Source organism: Salmo salar, chromosome ssa20 (genome assembly GCF_905237065.1).
Source record: "Salmo salar chromosome ssa20, Ssal_v3.1, whole genome shotgun sequence".
In the NCBI taxonomy this organism is placed as follows: Eukaryota; Metazoa; Chordata; class Actinopteri; order Salmoniformes; family Salmonidae; genus Salmo; species Salmo salar.
The window spans coordinates 62,887,924-62,902,893 of record NC_059461.1 but is presented as its reverse complement, the minus strand read 5'-3'; the positions used below and the strand labels follow the sequence as shown (position 1 = coordinate 62,902,893).

Here is a 14,970-nt window from a genome sequence, read left to right as displayed (position 1 = left end):
ACACCTCACTGATTATAGTTTTGTTAAAAAAGGGCAAATCTCCCCTAGACTGTAAAAGTTATAGACCTTTAAGCCTTATTACAACACAGCTCAAGCTGTTTGCAAAGTTACTTGCCATCAGATTAGAGCTGCTTGTAGGACATCTAATTAGCAATGATCAAACTGGGTTTATAAAGGGTCGTTTAGCCTCAGACAATATTAGACGTGTATTCCATATCATAAATGAGTCAGAAAACAACCCAGTCCCTGCTGCACTTTTTAGTTTGGATGCAGAAAAAGCCTTTGATAGGCTAGATGGAACTATTTATGGTGTGTTTTGAAGGCCTTTGGTTTTGGTAAAGGATTTATCTCCATGTTAAAAACGTTGAATTCTGCATCCCAAGCAGTTGTGCAGACGGGAAACATTCTATCCAAGACTTTCTGTGTACAACGTTCCACAAAACAAGGATGTCCATTATCACCTACACTCTATGCACTGTCTTTGGAGCCCCTTGCTCCAGCAATTAGATTGGACCCACATATTTCACCCATCAATATTAAAGGTACCCAGAATAAAGTGTCACTCTATGCCGATGACACCTTATTGTATTTCTCAGACATCTCAATTTCCCTTCCACAGATTCTGACATTATTTACTATTTTTGGTTAATTCTCTGAATTTAAAATAAACTGGAAAAATCTATACTGGTTCCCCTTAACAACCCTGCGAAATTGCTTTCTTTGCCTGCTGCATCTCCAGTGCAGTGGCACGAGGCAAACTAGTTATTTGGGCATATGCATACCCACCAAATTTTCCCAAGTTTGCAGAAGGAACTATGTCAAAATAAAATAGGAGATCACCTCTTATTTGCAGAGATGATCCTCCCTTAAAATCTCATTACAAGATAGGATTGCAATACTAAAAATGAACGTACTCGGTCGACTAAATGTTATTTTCTCTATGCTGCCTATACCACCTCCACAAAAATACTTTGAGGAATTAAAGTCAATGACCTCAAAGTTTATTTGGAATGATAAAAAGCCACGCATTAGATATGATACTCCTACACGGTTAATGGGAACAGGAGGTTTGTCTCTTCCAGATTACAAATTATATTACTCATCTTTCCAAATAAAATCCTTGAGAGTATGGTCTGATGATTCTATTGCAGCATCTTGGAGAGGCATAGAGGAAGCACTTGTTGCACCGCATAGACTTACAGATCTAGTTTTTTCAAGGCATCAAGATAAAAACGGCATACAAAAAAATTTGGTTCAATTATTTCCAACTCACTACAAGTATGGTACTACGCTGAGAAACACATTGGCAACACAAAGAAGTTCTGTGATTCTTCGCCTATATGACATAACTATAAGCTGCTGACAAACAATAAGCCTTTTGTGTACCCATTGTGGGTGGATAAGGGTGTGCATACCTTGCGAGACATGTATAATGATAAGGGGCTAATACCTTTCCAGGACCTCAAACAAATGGATTCACTTCCAGGCTTTCATGGTTCCTTTACCTACAGTTAAGATTTTTGTTAAAAACTTATGGTGTAGCATGGGATGCCCCGTTAACATCCCACATAATGCTTACATGGATAGACCCTTCATTAACTTCTAAAATAGTCTCTGCCACTTATGATTGCCTGCTGTCTGTTAAATGCGCTACATTGGGTTTCACTCTAGTATAGAACCGCGAAATGCAGGGATTGGGGCACGACATGAACTGGGATGCCATTTGGGAAAATGTATTTGTTACCTCTAAAAACCCAGCACACCAGCTTATACATTATAAGATTATACATAGAAGTTATGCAACCCCATTTAGACGTTTTAAGATTAAGCTGATTCCTACTCCATTATGTGATAGATGCCGTATGAATGCTGTTGGAACACTAATGCACATGTTTTGGGAATGTCCTGTGGTGTCCCAGTTCTGGTCACTTTTCAGATTTCCTTACAACAATTATAGGTTTCCCTGTGGTCAAAGATCCACCTTTATTTTTGTTGAATGATGACTCTTCAATTGTATTGCAAATGGTTCAGAAAATAATCATATATGCGGGGTTAACAGCAGTAAAAAGGGTTATCCTTAGTGCTTGGATTACCCCTACAATCCTCTCGCCTCAAACATGGTTATCATATTTTCAAGATATTGTTCGTATAGAGCGATCAGTGGCTGTGATAAACAAAGCTCTGGCAAATACAGTTGAGGCATGGGATGTATTATGCAAAATGAGATCAGATATTAACAACTCTTGACCAAGCAATGGTCCTACATGGTAGGGGAGTGGGGGGGACGACATTTTATTTTCTGAGAATAATATAGAATATGTTTTATTGTAAACTCTACTTCCTTTCTGTCGATGTCATATTGTGCACTCAAATAATTGACTCCTGACAATATGTAAATAGTTGTATTGTATGTTAATGTTGTCATGTCGGCTAGTATTTGTAAAGTGATCCGGCCTTGTGTGTTGTATATTGTGAAATAAAAATTAAATGTTGATCACAACAACAACAAAAAACTTCACTATCTTATTGTCCCTAAACGTCATTCATCCCAGTGTTTAATGGATGTTAAACGTCAGATGTTTGCGGTATGTAAGTTGACACAATGTTGACCGTTCGTTACAGTTCCTTTCCCTCCAGTGCACAGTGTCTTATCCCCATCACCCCCATTATGGCCACATGCACAGCCCCATATACGGTCACAGTCACATGAGCAGCCACGGTCACATGAGCAGCCATGGTCACGGGCGGTTCTATGGCTACCCCCCTCCTAGGCCTCAGGTTATGTACGGTTGGTTTATCATTGTGAATTGGCTGCTGAGAATCGAATTGTTCTCTTCTTGAGGCCCAGGTCTTGACTTTGGAACAAGGGTGTTTTCTTTCCTCTTCAAAACTGAGTTGTTGCCCTTTTCACCATGTGTTGTTGCAGTCACATCATCACGTTCTAAGAAGACCTCAAAATCAGAACGATGCTTCTACCATCTTCCCCTCTAAGACACTTCGAAAATCTGAAAAGTGCAATAGCTCCAAACCTTAACCCACTAAAACTGTGACTGCTTCTGCCATGTATTGTATGTAAGTTAGCTGCTTCACACCCATTCCCTGTAAGGGACCACCACTTCAATCAATGTCAGTTAATGTTATATGTGTTAAGACAATATGGTCTTAGTTAGCTATTTACCGTATGTGGTCCCTCACAGGAAAGAGTGTCATGCAGCCAAAAGCATACAGTAAGTTAGAGCTTTCCTTTGGCCTCCTCTCAGATCTGTAGTCACTCAGGGGCAATAGTAAGATCTGAGTGGACTGACAAATCCTCCTTGTCTGTTCCGTAGGTTAGTTTTCAGAATGTGTCTCGATGTTTGTAGCAGGCTAGGTCATACTGCTGAATCAAATCAACACCTGCTTGATGAAAAACAAATGTAGCTGTGTTTACACATGATAAAAACCCAAACTGCTTCAGCTATGACCCACTGGGCTCAAATCTTAATGATGTAGAACTACTGACCCATCTACAGTAGATGTATTAATGTTTACTGCTGAACAGAATAGATTACAATTGTGTGGTTTTATGTCTTGGGTGGATCTGGAATGAAATTGAATAAATCAGTAATAAGTCAATAATTTAAAACGAAGGTCCGTTCACAAACAATGAAGTAGTAATGGATTTTCTGACTGTGTGCTAATGGAAGTTCAAAACCTTTACTCTATACAAGACTAATACCGTTTGTTTGTCGCCATGGTTTCTACAGGTGGCTATGGAGCAAAAGTTGGAGGAGCTGGAGGCAAACTTCCATTTGGTACAGAACGTTTTTAATATGTAAATGTTTTAAGTAGTGTGTCTGCATGTATGTGTAATTGTACATGTGTGTGTAGTACAAGCAGTACGGTACAGTAGATGGTTCTCTCCACTTGTTTCAGGATATGGAGGCTTTGGTGGTGGTGGTGGAGCAGGCCTTCCTGGTGGAAAAGGTGGTCCTGGATCCAAGCCTGGATACCCCATTGGAACTGGTAGGGAATTGGAGAACACTTACACAAATATATGGGAAAATATGTTTAAGAGCACTCTATTACATAAATTCATTTGAATTGAGAACTGTAACTCTAATGTTTGTGTTCCCTCACTCTCTGCAGGTGTTGGGACAGGAGGTCTTAACCCGGCCCAGGCTCAGGCTAAAGCTGCTAAATATGGTAGTGATCGCTATCACAGGGCTACTGAAACTGGGCTTTTTGACACAGTGTTAACTTCAACTACTAACTCTTGAAGTGTTTACCCTCAGGTGCTGGTCCTGGTTTGGGTGGTGTGCCTGGTGCAGGTGGAGCTTACCCTGGAGCAGGAGGAGCTTACCCTGGAGCAGGAGGAGCTTACCCTGGAGGTGAGGGGAGAAAGAGAGTGTGTGATAAAGACACCTCTGACCTTCTACTGGACAGTGTACAGTACCACCAAACAAAACTACTAGACAGGACAGCCACAGTTGACATTACTACTATTGAGAATACAAGTGAAACATTTAGCTTTTTGTGATCTATACTGGCAGTGAGAGTATATCTAAAGATTTTCAGAGGAAGGCCAAGGGTCAGGCAGATTTTTTTTAAATTACATTTAAATTACATTTTTAAATTACACAGCCAAAGCTGCTAAATATGGTAAGAAATATCACTCAGAACAGCATTATCAGAGTTTTAACTAATAAGACTAATTTGAGTCGTTTTCTTGTGACCATCCACCGTAGGAGTCCCAGGAGGTGCGGGTGGGGTCCCAGGTCTTGGATCAGTAGCAGGAGGAGCAGGAGGAGTACCTGGATGGTTACCCGCAGGAGCTGGAGGTACATATGAAAGTAACTGTACAACATCAAAATCTGATAGGCCTTTTACAGTGAGTTTAGTTAGTTCAGAATTCTGCTTTTTTGGGATTGCAGTTTGACTATAAAAATCTGGGTTTCTAATCTATAAACTTTTGCATTTCAGGATATAACCCTGCTGCGGCCAAAGCTGCTAAATATGGTATGAAAGATCTCTCAAAACAGCAATATCAGAGGTGGTACATACAGTTGAAGTCAGAAGTTTACATACACTTAAAACTCGTTTTTCAACCACTCCACAAATTTCTTGTTAACAAACTATAGTTTTGGCAAGTCGGTTAGGACATCTGCTTTGTGCATGACACAAGTCTTTTTTCCAATTCCAGTGGGTGTCACGCCCTGACCTTAGAGAGCCTTTTCATTTCTCTATTTGGTTTGGTCAGGGTGTGATTTGGGTGGGCATTCTAGTTTTTCTATTTCTTTGTTGGCCGGGTATGGTTCCCAATCAGAGGCAGCTGTCTATCGTTGTCTCTGATTGGGGATCATACTTAGGCAGCCTTTTTTCCCACCTTAGTTTGTGGGATCTTGTTTTTGGTACTGTTCTGTATGCCCTACTGAACGTCACGTTTTCGTTTGTATTTGTTTTGTTTCGGTGTTCATTAAATACATGTAAAATGTCTACCACGATATGCCTACCACGCTGCACCTTGGTCCAATCTTTACGACGAACATAACAGAAGATCCCACCACCAAAGGACCAAGCAGCGTGGCCAGGAGCTGCAGGGATCCTGGGCCCGGGAGAAAAGGGAGTGGAGGACATAATGGACATTGGAGGAGGTTATGGCAGGGGACAAGACCCTGCCATGGAAGCAGGCGGAGGCAGCGAAGGAGGATCAACGGCGACTCCGAAGTTCACGACCACGACGGAAGCCCGAGAGGCAGCCCCCCCCCAAACACGGGTTGGTCGGCGAAGCCGAGGGGCAAGTCTGAGAGCGAGGAGGAATATTGGGATAGACTGAGCGAGGAGTATTGTGAGATAGTTGAGAGGGGTGATGAGGTAGAGTGGATGCATTGGTGTCTGGAGCAAGACAGTCGCCGTGAGGAGTGTGGGACCAGTCAGGCACCATGTTTTATGGAGATACGCAATGTGTCTCCAGTGCGCATCCACAGCCCGGTGCATTCTGTGCCAGCTCCTCGCACTTGCTGTGCGAAAGTGAGCATTCAGCCAGGACAGGTTGTGCCAGGTCAGCGCTCCTGGTCTCCAGTACGCCTCCTCGGTCCAGGATATCCTGCGGCAGCTCTACGCACTGTGTCGCCAGTGAGCATTCAGCCAGCACGGGTTGTGCCAGCTCTATGCTCCAGACCTTCACTGTGCCTCCATGGTCCAGTATATCCTGCACCGTTCTACGCACCAGGTCTCCAGTGCGCCTCCACAGCCCAGTACATCCTGTGCCTGCTCCTCGCACTCTTCCTTAAGTGCGTATCCCCAGTCAGGTACGTCCTGTGCCTGCTCCCCACACTCGCCCTGAGGTGCATGTCACCAGTCTGGTGCCACCTGTCCCGGCTCCACGCACCAGGCCTCCAGTGCACCTTCCCAGTCCAGAGCTTCCGGCAACAGTTCCCAGTCCAGAGCTTCCGGCGACAGTTCCCAGTCCAGAGCTTCCGGCGACAGTTCCCAGTCCAGAGCTTCTGGCGACAGTTCCCAGTCCAGAGCTTCCGGCAACATTTCACAGTCCAGAACCTCCTGGGACGGCTTACAGTCCGGAACCTCCAGCGGGGGTTCCCAGTCCGGAACCTTCTGCGGCGATCTACGGTCTGGAGTCTCCGGCGACGATCCACGGTCCGGAGTCTCCGGCGACGATCCACGGTCCGGTTCCACCGGCGACGATCCACGGTCCGGAGCTTCCTGTGATGAACCCCGCACCAGAGTCGCTACAGAAGATGGCGGATCCGCGAGCGGAGCGGGGTCTACGTCCCGCACCGGAGCCGCCACCGAGGCTAGATGCCCACCCGGACCCTCCCCTATAGAGTCAGGTTTTGCGGCCAGAGTCCGAACCTTTGGGGGGGGGGTACTGTCAAGCCCTGACCTTAGAGATCCCTTTTACTCTCTATTTCATTAGGTCAGGGTGTGACTAGGGTGGGAAATCTATGTTTTCTATTTCTTTGTTGGCCGGGTATGGTTTTCAATCAGAAGCAGCTGTCTATCGTTGTCTCTGATTGGGGATCATACTTAGGCAGCCTTTTTTCCCACCTTAGTTTGTGGGATCTTGTTTTTGATACTGTGCTGTATGCCCTACTGAACGTTATGTTTTCGTTTTGTATTTATTTTGGTTTTGTTTTGGTGTTCATCTTATAAAGAATGATGTACGCTTACCACGCTGCACCTTGGTCTAATTCTTCCCTCAATGAACGTAACAGTGGGTCAGAAGTTTACATACACTAAGTTGACTGTGCCTTTTAACCTCTTGCATCTAGATGTTCCGCTAGTTGAACCCCGTTCCGCCAGCGGAACCCCTAGCCAAAAGCCAATGGCATCGCATGGCGCGAAATACAAAACCAACTAAAATACCACAATTCAATTTTCTCAAACAATCAACTATTTTACACCATTTTAAAGATAAGACTCTCATTAATCTAACCACATTGTCCGATTTCAAAAAGGCTTTACAGCGAAAGCAAAACATTAGATTATGTCAGGAGAGTACCCAGCCAAAAATAGTCACACAGCCATTTTCAAAGCAAGCATATATGTCACAAAAACCAAAACCACAGCTAAATGCAACACTAACCTTTGATGATCTTCATCAGATGACACTCCTAGGACATTATGTTATACAATACATGCATGTTTTGTTCAATCAAGTTCATATTTATATCAAAAACCAGCTTTTTACATTAGCATGTGATGTTCAGAACTAGCATACCCACCGAATACTTCCGGTGAATTTACTAAATTACTCATGATAAACGTTGACAAAATACATAACAATTATTTTAAGAATTATAGATACAGAACTCCTTTATGCAATCGCTCTGTCCGATTTTAAAATAGCTTTTCGGCGAAAGCACATTTTGCAATATTCTGAGTACATAGCTCGGCCATCACGGCTAGCTATTCAGACCCGCCAACGTCGGGGCAGCCTAAACTCAGAATTACTATTAGAAAAATTGGATTACCTTTGCTGTTCTTCATCAGGATGCACTCCCAGGACTTCTACTTCAACAACAAATGTTGTTTTGGTTCCAAATAATCCATAGTTATATCCAAATACCTCCGTTTTGTCCATGCGTTCAGGTCACTATCCAAAGTGTAACGCGCGAGCACATTTTGTGACAAAAAAATTCAAAATATTCCATTACCGCACTTAGAAGCATGTCAAACGCTGTTTAAAATCCATTTTTATGCTATTTTTCTCGTAAAATAGCGATAATATTCCAACCGGGCAACGTTGTATTCATTCAAAGAGTGACAGAAAAAAAATGGTAAGGTCTCGTGAACGCGCACTGTCCCCAGGCAGTCCACTGACAAACAGAGCTCCTATACTTTGCCCAGAGACAGCAGACACCCCAATCCCCTTTCTGGCGGCTTTAGAGAGCCAATGGAAACCTTAGAAAGTGTCACGTAACAGCACAGATACTGTAATTTTGATAGAGAGGCAACAGAAGGACCACAAATTGTCAGACAGGGCACTTCCTGCTTGGAATCTTCTCAGGGTTTTGCCTGCCATATGAGTTCTGTTATATTTACAGACACCATTCAAACAGTTTTAGAAACTTTAGAGTGTTTCTATCCAAATCTACTAATAATATGCAAATTCTCGTTTCTGGGCAAGAGTAGTAACCAGTTTAAATCGGGTACGTTTTTTATCCGGCCGTGAAAATACTGCCCCCTAGCCCAGACAGGTTAAAGGCAATGCTACCAAATACTAATTGAGTGTATGTAAACGTCTGACCCACTGGGAATGTGATGAAAGAAATAAAAGCTGAAATAAATCATTCTCTCTACTATTATTCTGACATTTCACATTCTTAAAATGAAGTGGTGATCCTAACTGACCTAAAACAGGGAATTTTTACTACCATTAAATGTCAGGAATTGTGAACAACTGAGTTTAAATGTATTTGGCTACGGTGTATGTAAAACCTCCGACTTCAACTGTAGATTTTTTATTTCTGTTAACCTTTAAAGGGGCAAACAGCAGTTGCTACATCCATTTTTAGACGTTTAAATTAATGATATATACCCATTGATTCTTGAAGAATAGAACTTAGCTTAGTTGAACTGTCAGACCTGTACCATCAGAATCCCAAATATAAACTTGTTTTACTCTTTTGTTTGTAAACCTTGTAACTACAAACAAATACTGCATAGCCTCAGAACAGAGTTAAAACTATTATGTTGATATCATGGATGGTCATTCTGTAGCGCTGTCTATAAATTTGAGAGTGCTTACATTTCTCCAACCCCATCCCTCAGCCTTTTACGAAAAAAGTGTTAGGGTTGGTGCTTTGTTATTGTTTGAACTGCAGATCATCCCTTTAACTAACTGTTCTTGTCTTGTCTTGCCACACAGGAGTTCCAGGGGGTGCAGGTGCAGGCCTAGGAGCTGGAGGATTTGGTGGGGTACCAGGAGGAGGAGGAGGGGGTGTACCTGGGGCCGGAGGTGAGCCTAAAAGTATACTACACAGTGAACACTACTCTCATCTCAGTAGTGTTGCTCTTTACTGTGTGTATCTATTAAGGACGTTATTCAGATATGATATTGTAAACTAGATGGTTATATTTGGCAAATCTATAATCATTTTCAGACTATAAAAATCACAACTGATTAATGTTTTGCATTTCAGGATATAATCCTGCGGCAGCCAAAGCAGCTAAATATAGTAAATAATCACTCAAAACAACAACATCAGAATTGGTTCATTGATTGAATTCATGCTGAAATGTACTTCCACTATTATCTCATTTAGTTCCACTGTTAACTAATTGAAGTTAGTTAGACATGCCTCAGAAATCCAATGGTTTTCTCGTGTCCCTCTACACAGGACTCCCAGGAGGAGGTGCAGGCAGGCTCCCAGGTGCTGGCTCAGTCGCAGGAGGAGCAGGAGGAGTACCTGGGGCTGGAGGTACAGAAAGGAGCACCATTGGGGTGCAGGACGTAATGTAGTTTGACTTTACTGTATGTGTACTGTAATGGCTTGGGGGAATTTCCTTTTTACGTATTAATGTTTTACATTTCAGGATATAATCCTGCTGCGGCCAAAGCCGCTAAATATGGTAAGAAACGTCACTCGTAACAGCAACATCAGAGTTGCAACATTGGTTGTAACTCATGCTGAAGTGTCTGTCCAATTTTAACTAAGCCTTGTTTTCATGTCAACCTCCACCACAGGAGTTCCAGGAGGAGCAGGTGCAGGGTTAGGAGGAGCTGGAGGTACGGCTATAGTAACCAAACACCTATAGATTTAACTAATGTACAGTCAGGCCCAAAATGATTGGCACCCTTGATAAAGATGAGCAAAAATACTGTATGAAATAAATCATATAAATATTGAGCTACAGTTGAAGTCGGAAGTTTACATACATACACTTAGGTTGGAGTCATTAAAACTAGTTTTTCAACCACTCCACAAATTTCTTGTTAACAAACGAAAGTTTTGGCAAGTCGGTTAGGACATCTACTTTGTGCATGACACAAGTAATTTTTCCAACAATTGTTTACAGACAGATTATTTCACTTATAATTCACTGTATCACAATTCCAGTGGGTCAGAAGTTTACATACACTAAGTTGACTGTGCCTTAAAACAGCTTGGAAAATTCCAGAAAATTATGTCATGACTTTAGAAGCTTCTGATAGGCTAATTGACATCATTTGAGTCAATTGGAGGTGTACATGTGGATATATTTCAAGGCCTACCTTCAAACTCAGTGCCTCGTTGCTTGACATCATGGGAAAATCAAAAGAAATCAACCAAGATGTCAGAAAAAAAATTGTAGACCTCCACAAGTCTGATTCATCCTTGGGAGCAATTTCCAAACACCTGAAGGTACCACGTTCATCTGTACAAACAATAGCACACAAGTATAAACAACATGGGACCACGCAGCCATCATACCGCTCAGGAAGGAGACGCGTTCTGGCTCCTAGAGATGAACGTACTTTGGTGCGGAAAGTGCAAATCAATCCCAGAACAACAGCAAAGGACCTTGTGAAGATGCTGGAGGAAACAGGTACAAAAGTATCTATATCCACAGTAAAACGAGTCCTATATCGACATAACCTGAAAGGCCGCTCAACAAGGAAGAAGCCACTGCTCCAAAACCGTCATAAAAAAAGCCAGACTACGGTTTGCAACTGCACACATGGGAACAAAGATCGTACTTTTTGGAGAAATGTCCTCTGGTCTGATGAAACAAAAATAGAACTGTTTGGCCATAATGACCATCGTTATGTTTGGAGGAAAATGGGGGAGGCTTGCAAGCCGAAGAACACCCTCCCAACCGTGAAACACAGGGGTGGCAGCATCATGTTGCAGGAGGGACTGGTACACTTCACAAAATAGATGGCGTCATGAGGAGGGAAATGATGTGGCTCTATTGAAGCAACATCTCAAGACATCAGTCAGGAAGTTAAAGCTTGGTCGCAAATGGGTCTTCCAAATGGACAATGACCCCAATCATACTTCCAAAGTTGTGGCAAAATTGCTTAAAGACAACAAAGTTAATGTATTGGAGTGGCCATCACAAAGCCCTTACCTCAATCCTATAGAAAATATGTGGGCAGAACTGAAAAAGCGTGTGCGAGCAAGGAGGCATACACACCTGACTCAGTTACACCAGCTCTGTCAGGAGAAATGTGCCAAAATTCACCCAACTTATTGTGGGAATCTTGTGGAAGGCTACCCGAAACGTTTGACCCAAGTTAAACAATTTAAAGGCAATGCTACCAAATACTAATTGAGTGAATGTACACTTCTGACCCACTGGGAATGTGATGAAAGAAATAAAAGCTGAAATAAATAATTCTCTCTACTATTATTCTGGCATTTCACATTCTTAAAATAAAGTGGTGATCCTAACTGACCTAAAACAGGGAATTTTTACTACCATTAAATGTCAGAAATTGTGAACAACTGAGTTTAAATGTATTTGGCTACGGTGTATGTAAACTTCCGACTTCAACTGTACATTCTCAGAGAAAGAGATTTTGTTTAAAGGTAATTCAGACAAATCTTAAAAAGATAGTGATCAAAGGTATTGGCACCCCTGTTTTCAATGCTCCAGCACCCTCGCCTTGCGAGGATAACGACATTTAGCCTTTTTCAAAAATATTTTCTAAGATTGGACATTAGGAGGGATCTTAGCCCATTCCTCCATGCAGAATCTTTCCAGATCCATGATATCCTTCATCTGCGTTTATGGACTGCCCTCTTCAATTCAAACAATAGGTTTTCAATGGGGTTCAACTTTGGAAACTGAGATGGCCATTGCAAAATGTTGATTTGGTGGTCAATTAAGCGTTTCTATGTGGATTTTTATGTCTGCTTGGGATGATTGTCTTGCTGGAAGATTCACTTACGGCCAAGAGTCAGCCTCCTGGCAGAGGCAACAAGGTTTTTGGCTAAAATGTCCTGGTACGTGATAAAGTTCATGATGCCATTGACCTTAACAAGAGCCACAGGACCAGTATATCATAAAAAAATTGGGGGAGGTGCTTTTCTGCATATGCTTCTGTTTTTCGATGCCAAACCCAACAGTGGTGTGCATTGCCAAAGTGCTCTATTTTCATGTCAAATGACTATAGCACCGCCTGGAGTTTGATAAACAGCATTGACTCTTGGATTGGAACCGGTGCTATGGTCAGATGACATGAAAATAGAGCTCTTTGGCCATGCACATCAGTGGAGGGTGTAGTGTTGAAAACAGAAGCATATGCAGAAAAGTACCTCATACCTACAGTAAAATATGGTGGTGGATCTTTGCTATCTTTGGCTAGACAATAATCCGAAGCACTAATCAAAATCCACAAGGAAATATATAATTGACCACAAAATCAGTATTTTGCAATGGCCATCTGTCTCAGCATTCGGACCCCATTGAAGACCAGTGGTTTAAATTGAAGAGCACAGTCTATTAGCGCAGACAAAGGATATTACGGATCTGGAAAGATTCCGTATGGAGGAAAGGTCTAAGATCCCTCTCAACATGTTCTCCAATCTCATAAAACTCTGTGTTGTTATAAAACTCTGTGCTAGAGTATTGAAAACAGATGTGCCAATAATCTTTTTATTTTATTTGATTACTTGTTAAACAAAATCTAATTCTCTGAGCAATTGTCAATTGTATTAATATAAAATTGTATAATCCCCACCATTTTTTGGAGCATACATTATAGCTGAGTATTTGTATTATTTATTTAATAGTATTTTTTGCTCATCTTTATCAAGGGTGCTAATAATGATGTACCCCACTGTATATTATGCCAGCCACTGGGCTCTGCATGAAGCTGTTATGAAGGTGATGCGCCTTGCTCAAGCATACCCCAATCTGAGAGTTGGTAACCAGTGCAATCCTTGTACATGCATTATAATACTGTATTGTCTTGACTTCTATCAAGTGCACTAACCTGGATTGGCACTGCAGCTTTAAAATCAATGTAGCAGATATCTTTAACACCATCACCATTTTCATCATCTCTGAACAGGCTATGGAGCGGGAGCCAGGCCTCCCTATTACGGTGAGGATAACTAACCAAAACATCCCAAAGCTGCCCAGGCCACAGCCTTTACAATGCTGTTAAGACACCATCACTCACTGAAGTGCTTCGTTCAATGGCTTAGTCAGCTCCAACTCACATTGGCCTTATTTTAATAATGGAAATGATCATATAATATACTGTATGGATGTCACCCTCCCTGTAGGTGTTCCAGGGGGTGCTGGATTTGGGGGAGCAGGAGCTTTTCCAGGGTCTGGAGGTAGCTTATCTAAGTATTGCACTATAGTATCTCACGCTTGTAGCAATTTCATTAATTCATTCATAGCATTAACTACTGCTTGAGGAGACTGAAATTCATGGTAAGACAAATGTTCATTTGAATCATAAAGATGTACAGTAATTTCTACCCTCCAGTCACTGTGCTGTCTCCTGCTACTTTATGGGGCTAGAAATGCAGTTGTCAGGAGGGATGCTGTAAATTAATTGAATTATTTTCTATTTTAGGATTCAACCCTGCCGCCGCCGCCAAAGCTGCTAAATATGGTTAGAAAAATCACTTGATATCAGGCCAGTCTCGTTCAATGTTTATACAATGGTTGAATTTGAAATCCAATGGTTTTTCTTTTTTCCTCAACCATAGGGGTCCCAGGAGGTACAGGGGCAGGCCTAGGAGCTGGAGGTCTTGGAGGAACAGGAGGGGTACCAGCAGGAGGAGCTGGGGCTGGAGGTAAGTCATGATGCTTGACTTCTCCAATGCTTTCACACTGTTTTGTATGCTACCGCATTATGTGGCTTGGAAAGTGTGACTTTGAAAATCACGTTTTGAATCTATTAATTTATTTCATTGTAGGATATAATCCTGCTGCTGCCAAAGCTGATAAATATGGTCAAAAGAAATGTGACAAGTCTACTGTATCTTTTCAATTGTTAAGTTAGCCATGACTTAATGGCAAAATCCTAACGTTTTCTACCATAGGTGTCCCCGGAGGTGCAGGAGCAGGCCTAGGAGCAGGAGGAGTACCAGGAGGAGGAGCAGGGGGGGTACCTGGGGCTGGAGGATATAATCCTGCTGCAGCCAAAGCAGCTAAATATGGTAAGATCACTCAAAACAACAATGCTAGTCTCATTCAGTGTTTGTTTATGGTATACATTACTTTTAAATACAATCCTTTTTTTCTACAACAGGAGTTCCAGGAGGTACAGGAGCAAGCCTAGGAGCTGGAGGACTTGGAGGAGGATATGGAGGAGCAGGAGGGGCTGGGGCTGGAGGTACCTCACCGTAGTTAATGGGCTATAACTATTAAAATCAATTCTGATATCTTTTATTTATTAACTCAAGTGTATTCACCAGGATATAACCCTGCTGCGGCCAAAGCTGCTAAATATGGTAAGAAACATCACTCTGAACGGCAACATAAACTTTGGTGCATTGGTTGAATTTATGGTAAACATTT

General features: G+C 42.2%; 1 protein-coding gene across 24 annotated transcripts in view; it reads left to right on the top strand.

The window, feature by feature from the left end:
* LOC106581051 (elastin) overlaps positions 1-14,970 on the top strand; it is a 53,963-nt gene that overhangs the window by 9,184 nt on the left and 29,809 nt on the right. For 18 of the 24 annotated variants that reach the window (XM_045703758.1, XM_045703755.1, XM_014162749.2 and 15 more), the window contains exons 6-22: positions 3,747-3,794; positions 3,916-4,005; positions 4,129-4,185; positions 4,275-4,370; positions 4,728-4,820; positions 4,963-4,998; positions 9,371-9,460; positions 9,843-9,923; positions 10,039-10,074; positions 10,190-10,231; positions 13,505-13,537; positions 13,722-13,775; positions 14,021-14,059; positions 14,157-14,243; positions 14,493-14,609; positions 14,702-14,785; positions 14,868-14,903. In XM_045703758.1, coding sequence (XP_045559714.1) covers positions 3,747-3,794; positions 3,916-4,005; positions 4,129-4,185; positions 4,275-4,370; positions 4,728-4,820; positions 4,963-4,998; positions 9,371-9,460; positions 9,843-9,923; positions 10,039-10,074; positions 10,190-10,231; positions 13,505-13,537; positions 13,722-13,775; positions 14,021-14,059; positions 14,157-14,243; positions 14,493-14,609; positions 14,702-14,785; positions 14,868-14,903 — 1,119 coding nt within the window. The remainder of the gene's footprint in view (positions 1-3,746; positions 3,795-3,915; positions 4,006-4,128; positions 4,186-4,274; positions 4,371-4,727; positions 4,821-4,962; positions 4,999-9,370; positions 9,461-9,842; positions 9,924-10,038; positions 10,075-10,189; positions 10,232-13,504; positions 13,538-13,721; positions 13,776-14,020; positions 14,060-14,156; positions 14,244-14,492; positions 14,610-14,701; positions 14,786-14,867; positions 14,904-14,970) is intronic. The other 6 variants (XM_045703759.1, XM_045703756.1, XM_045703744.1 and 3 more) reach the window with 5 other exon arrangements.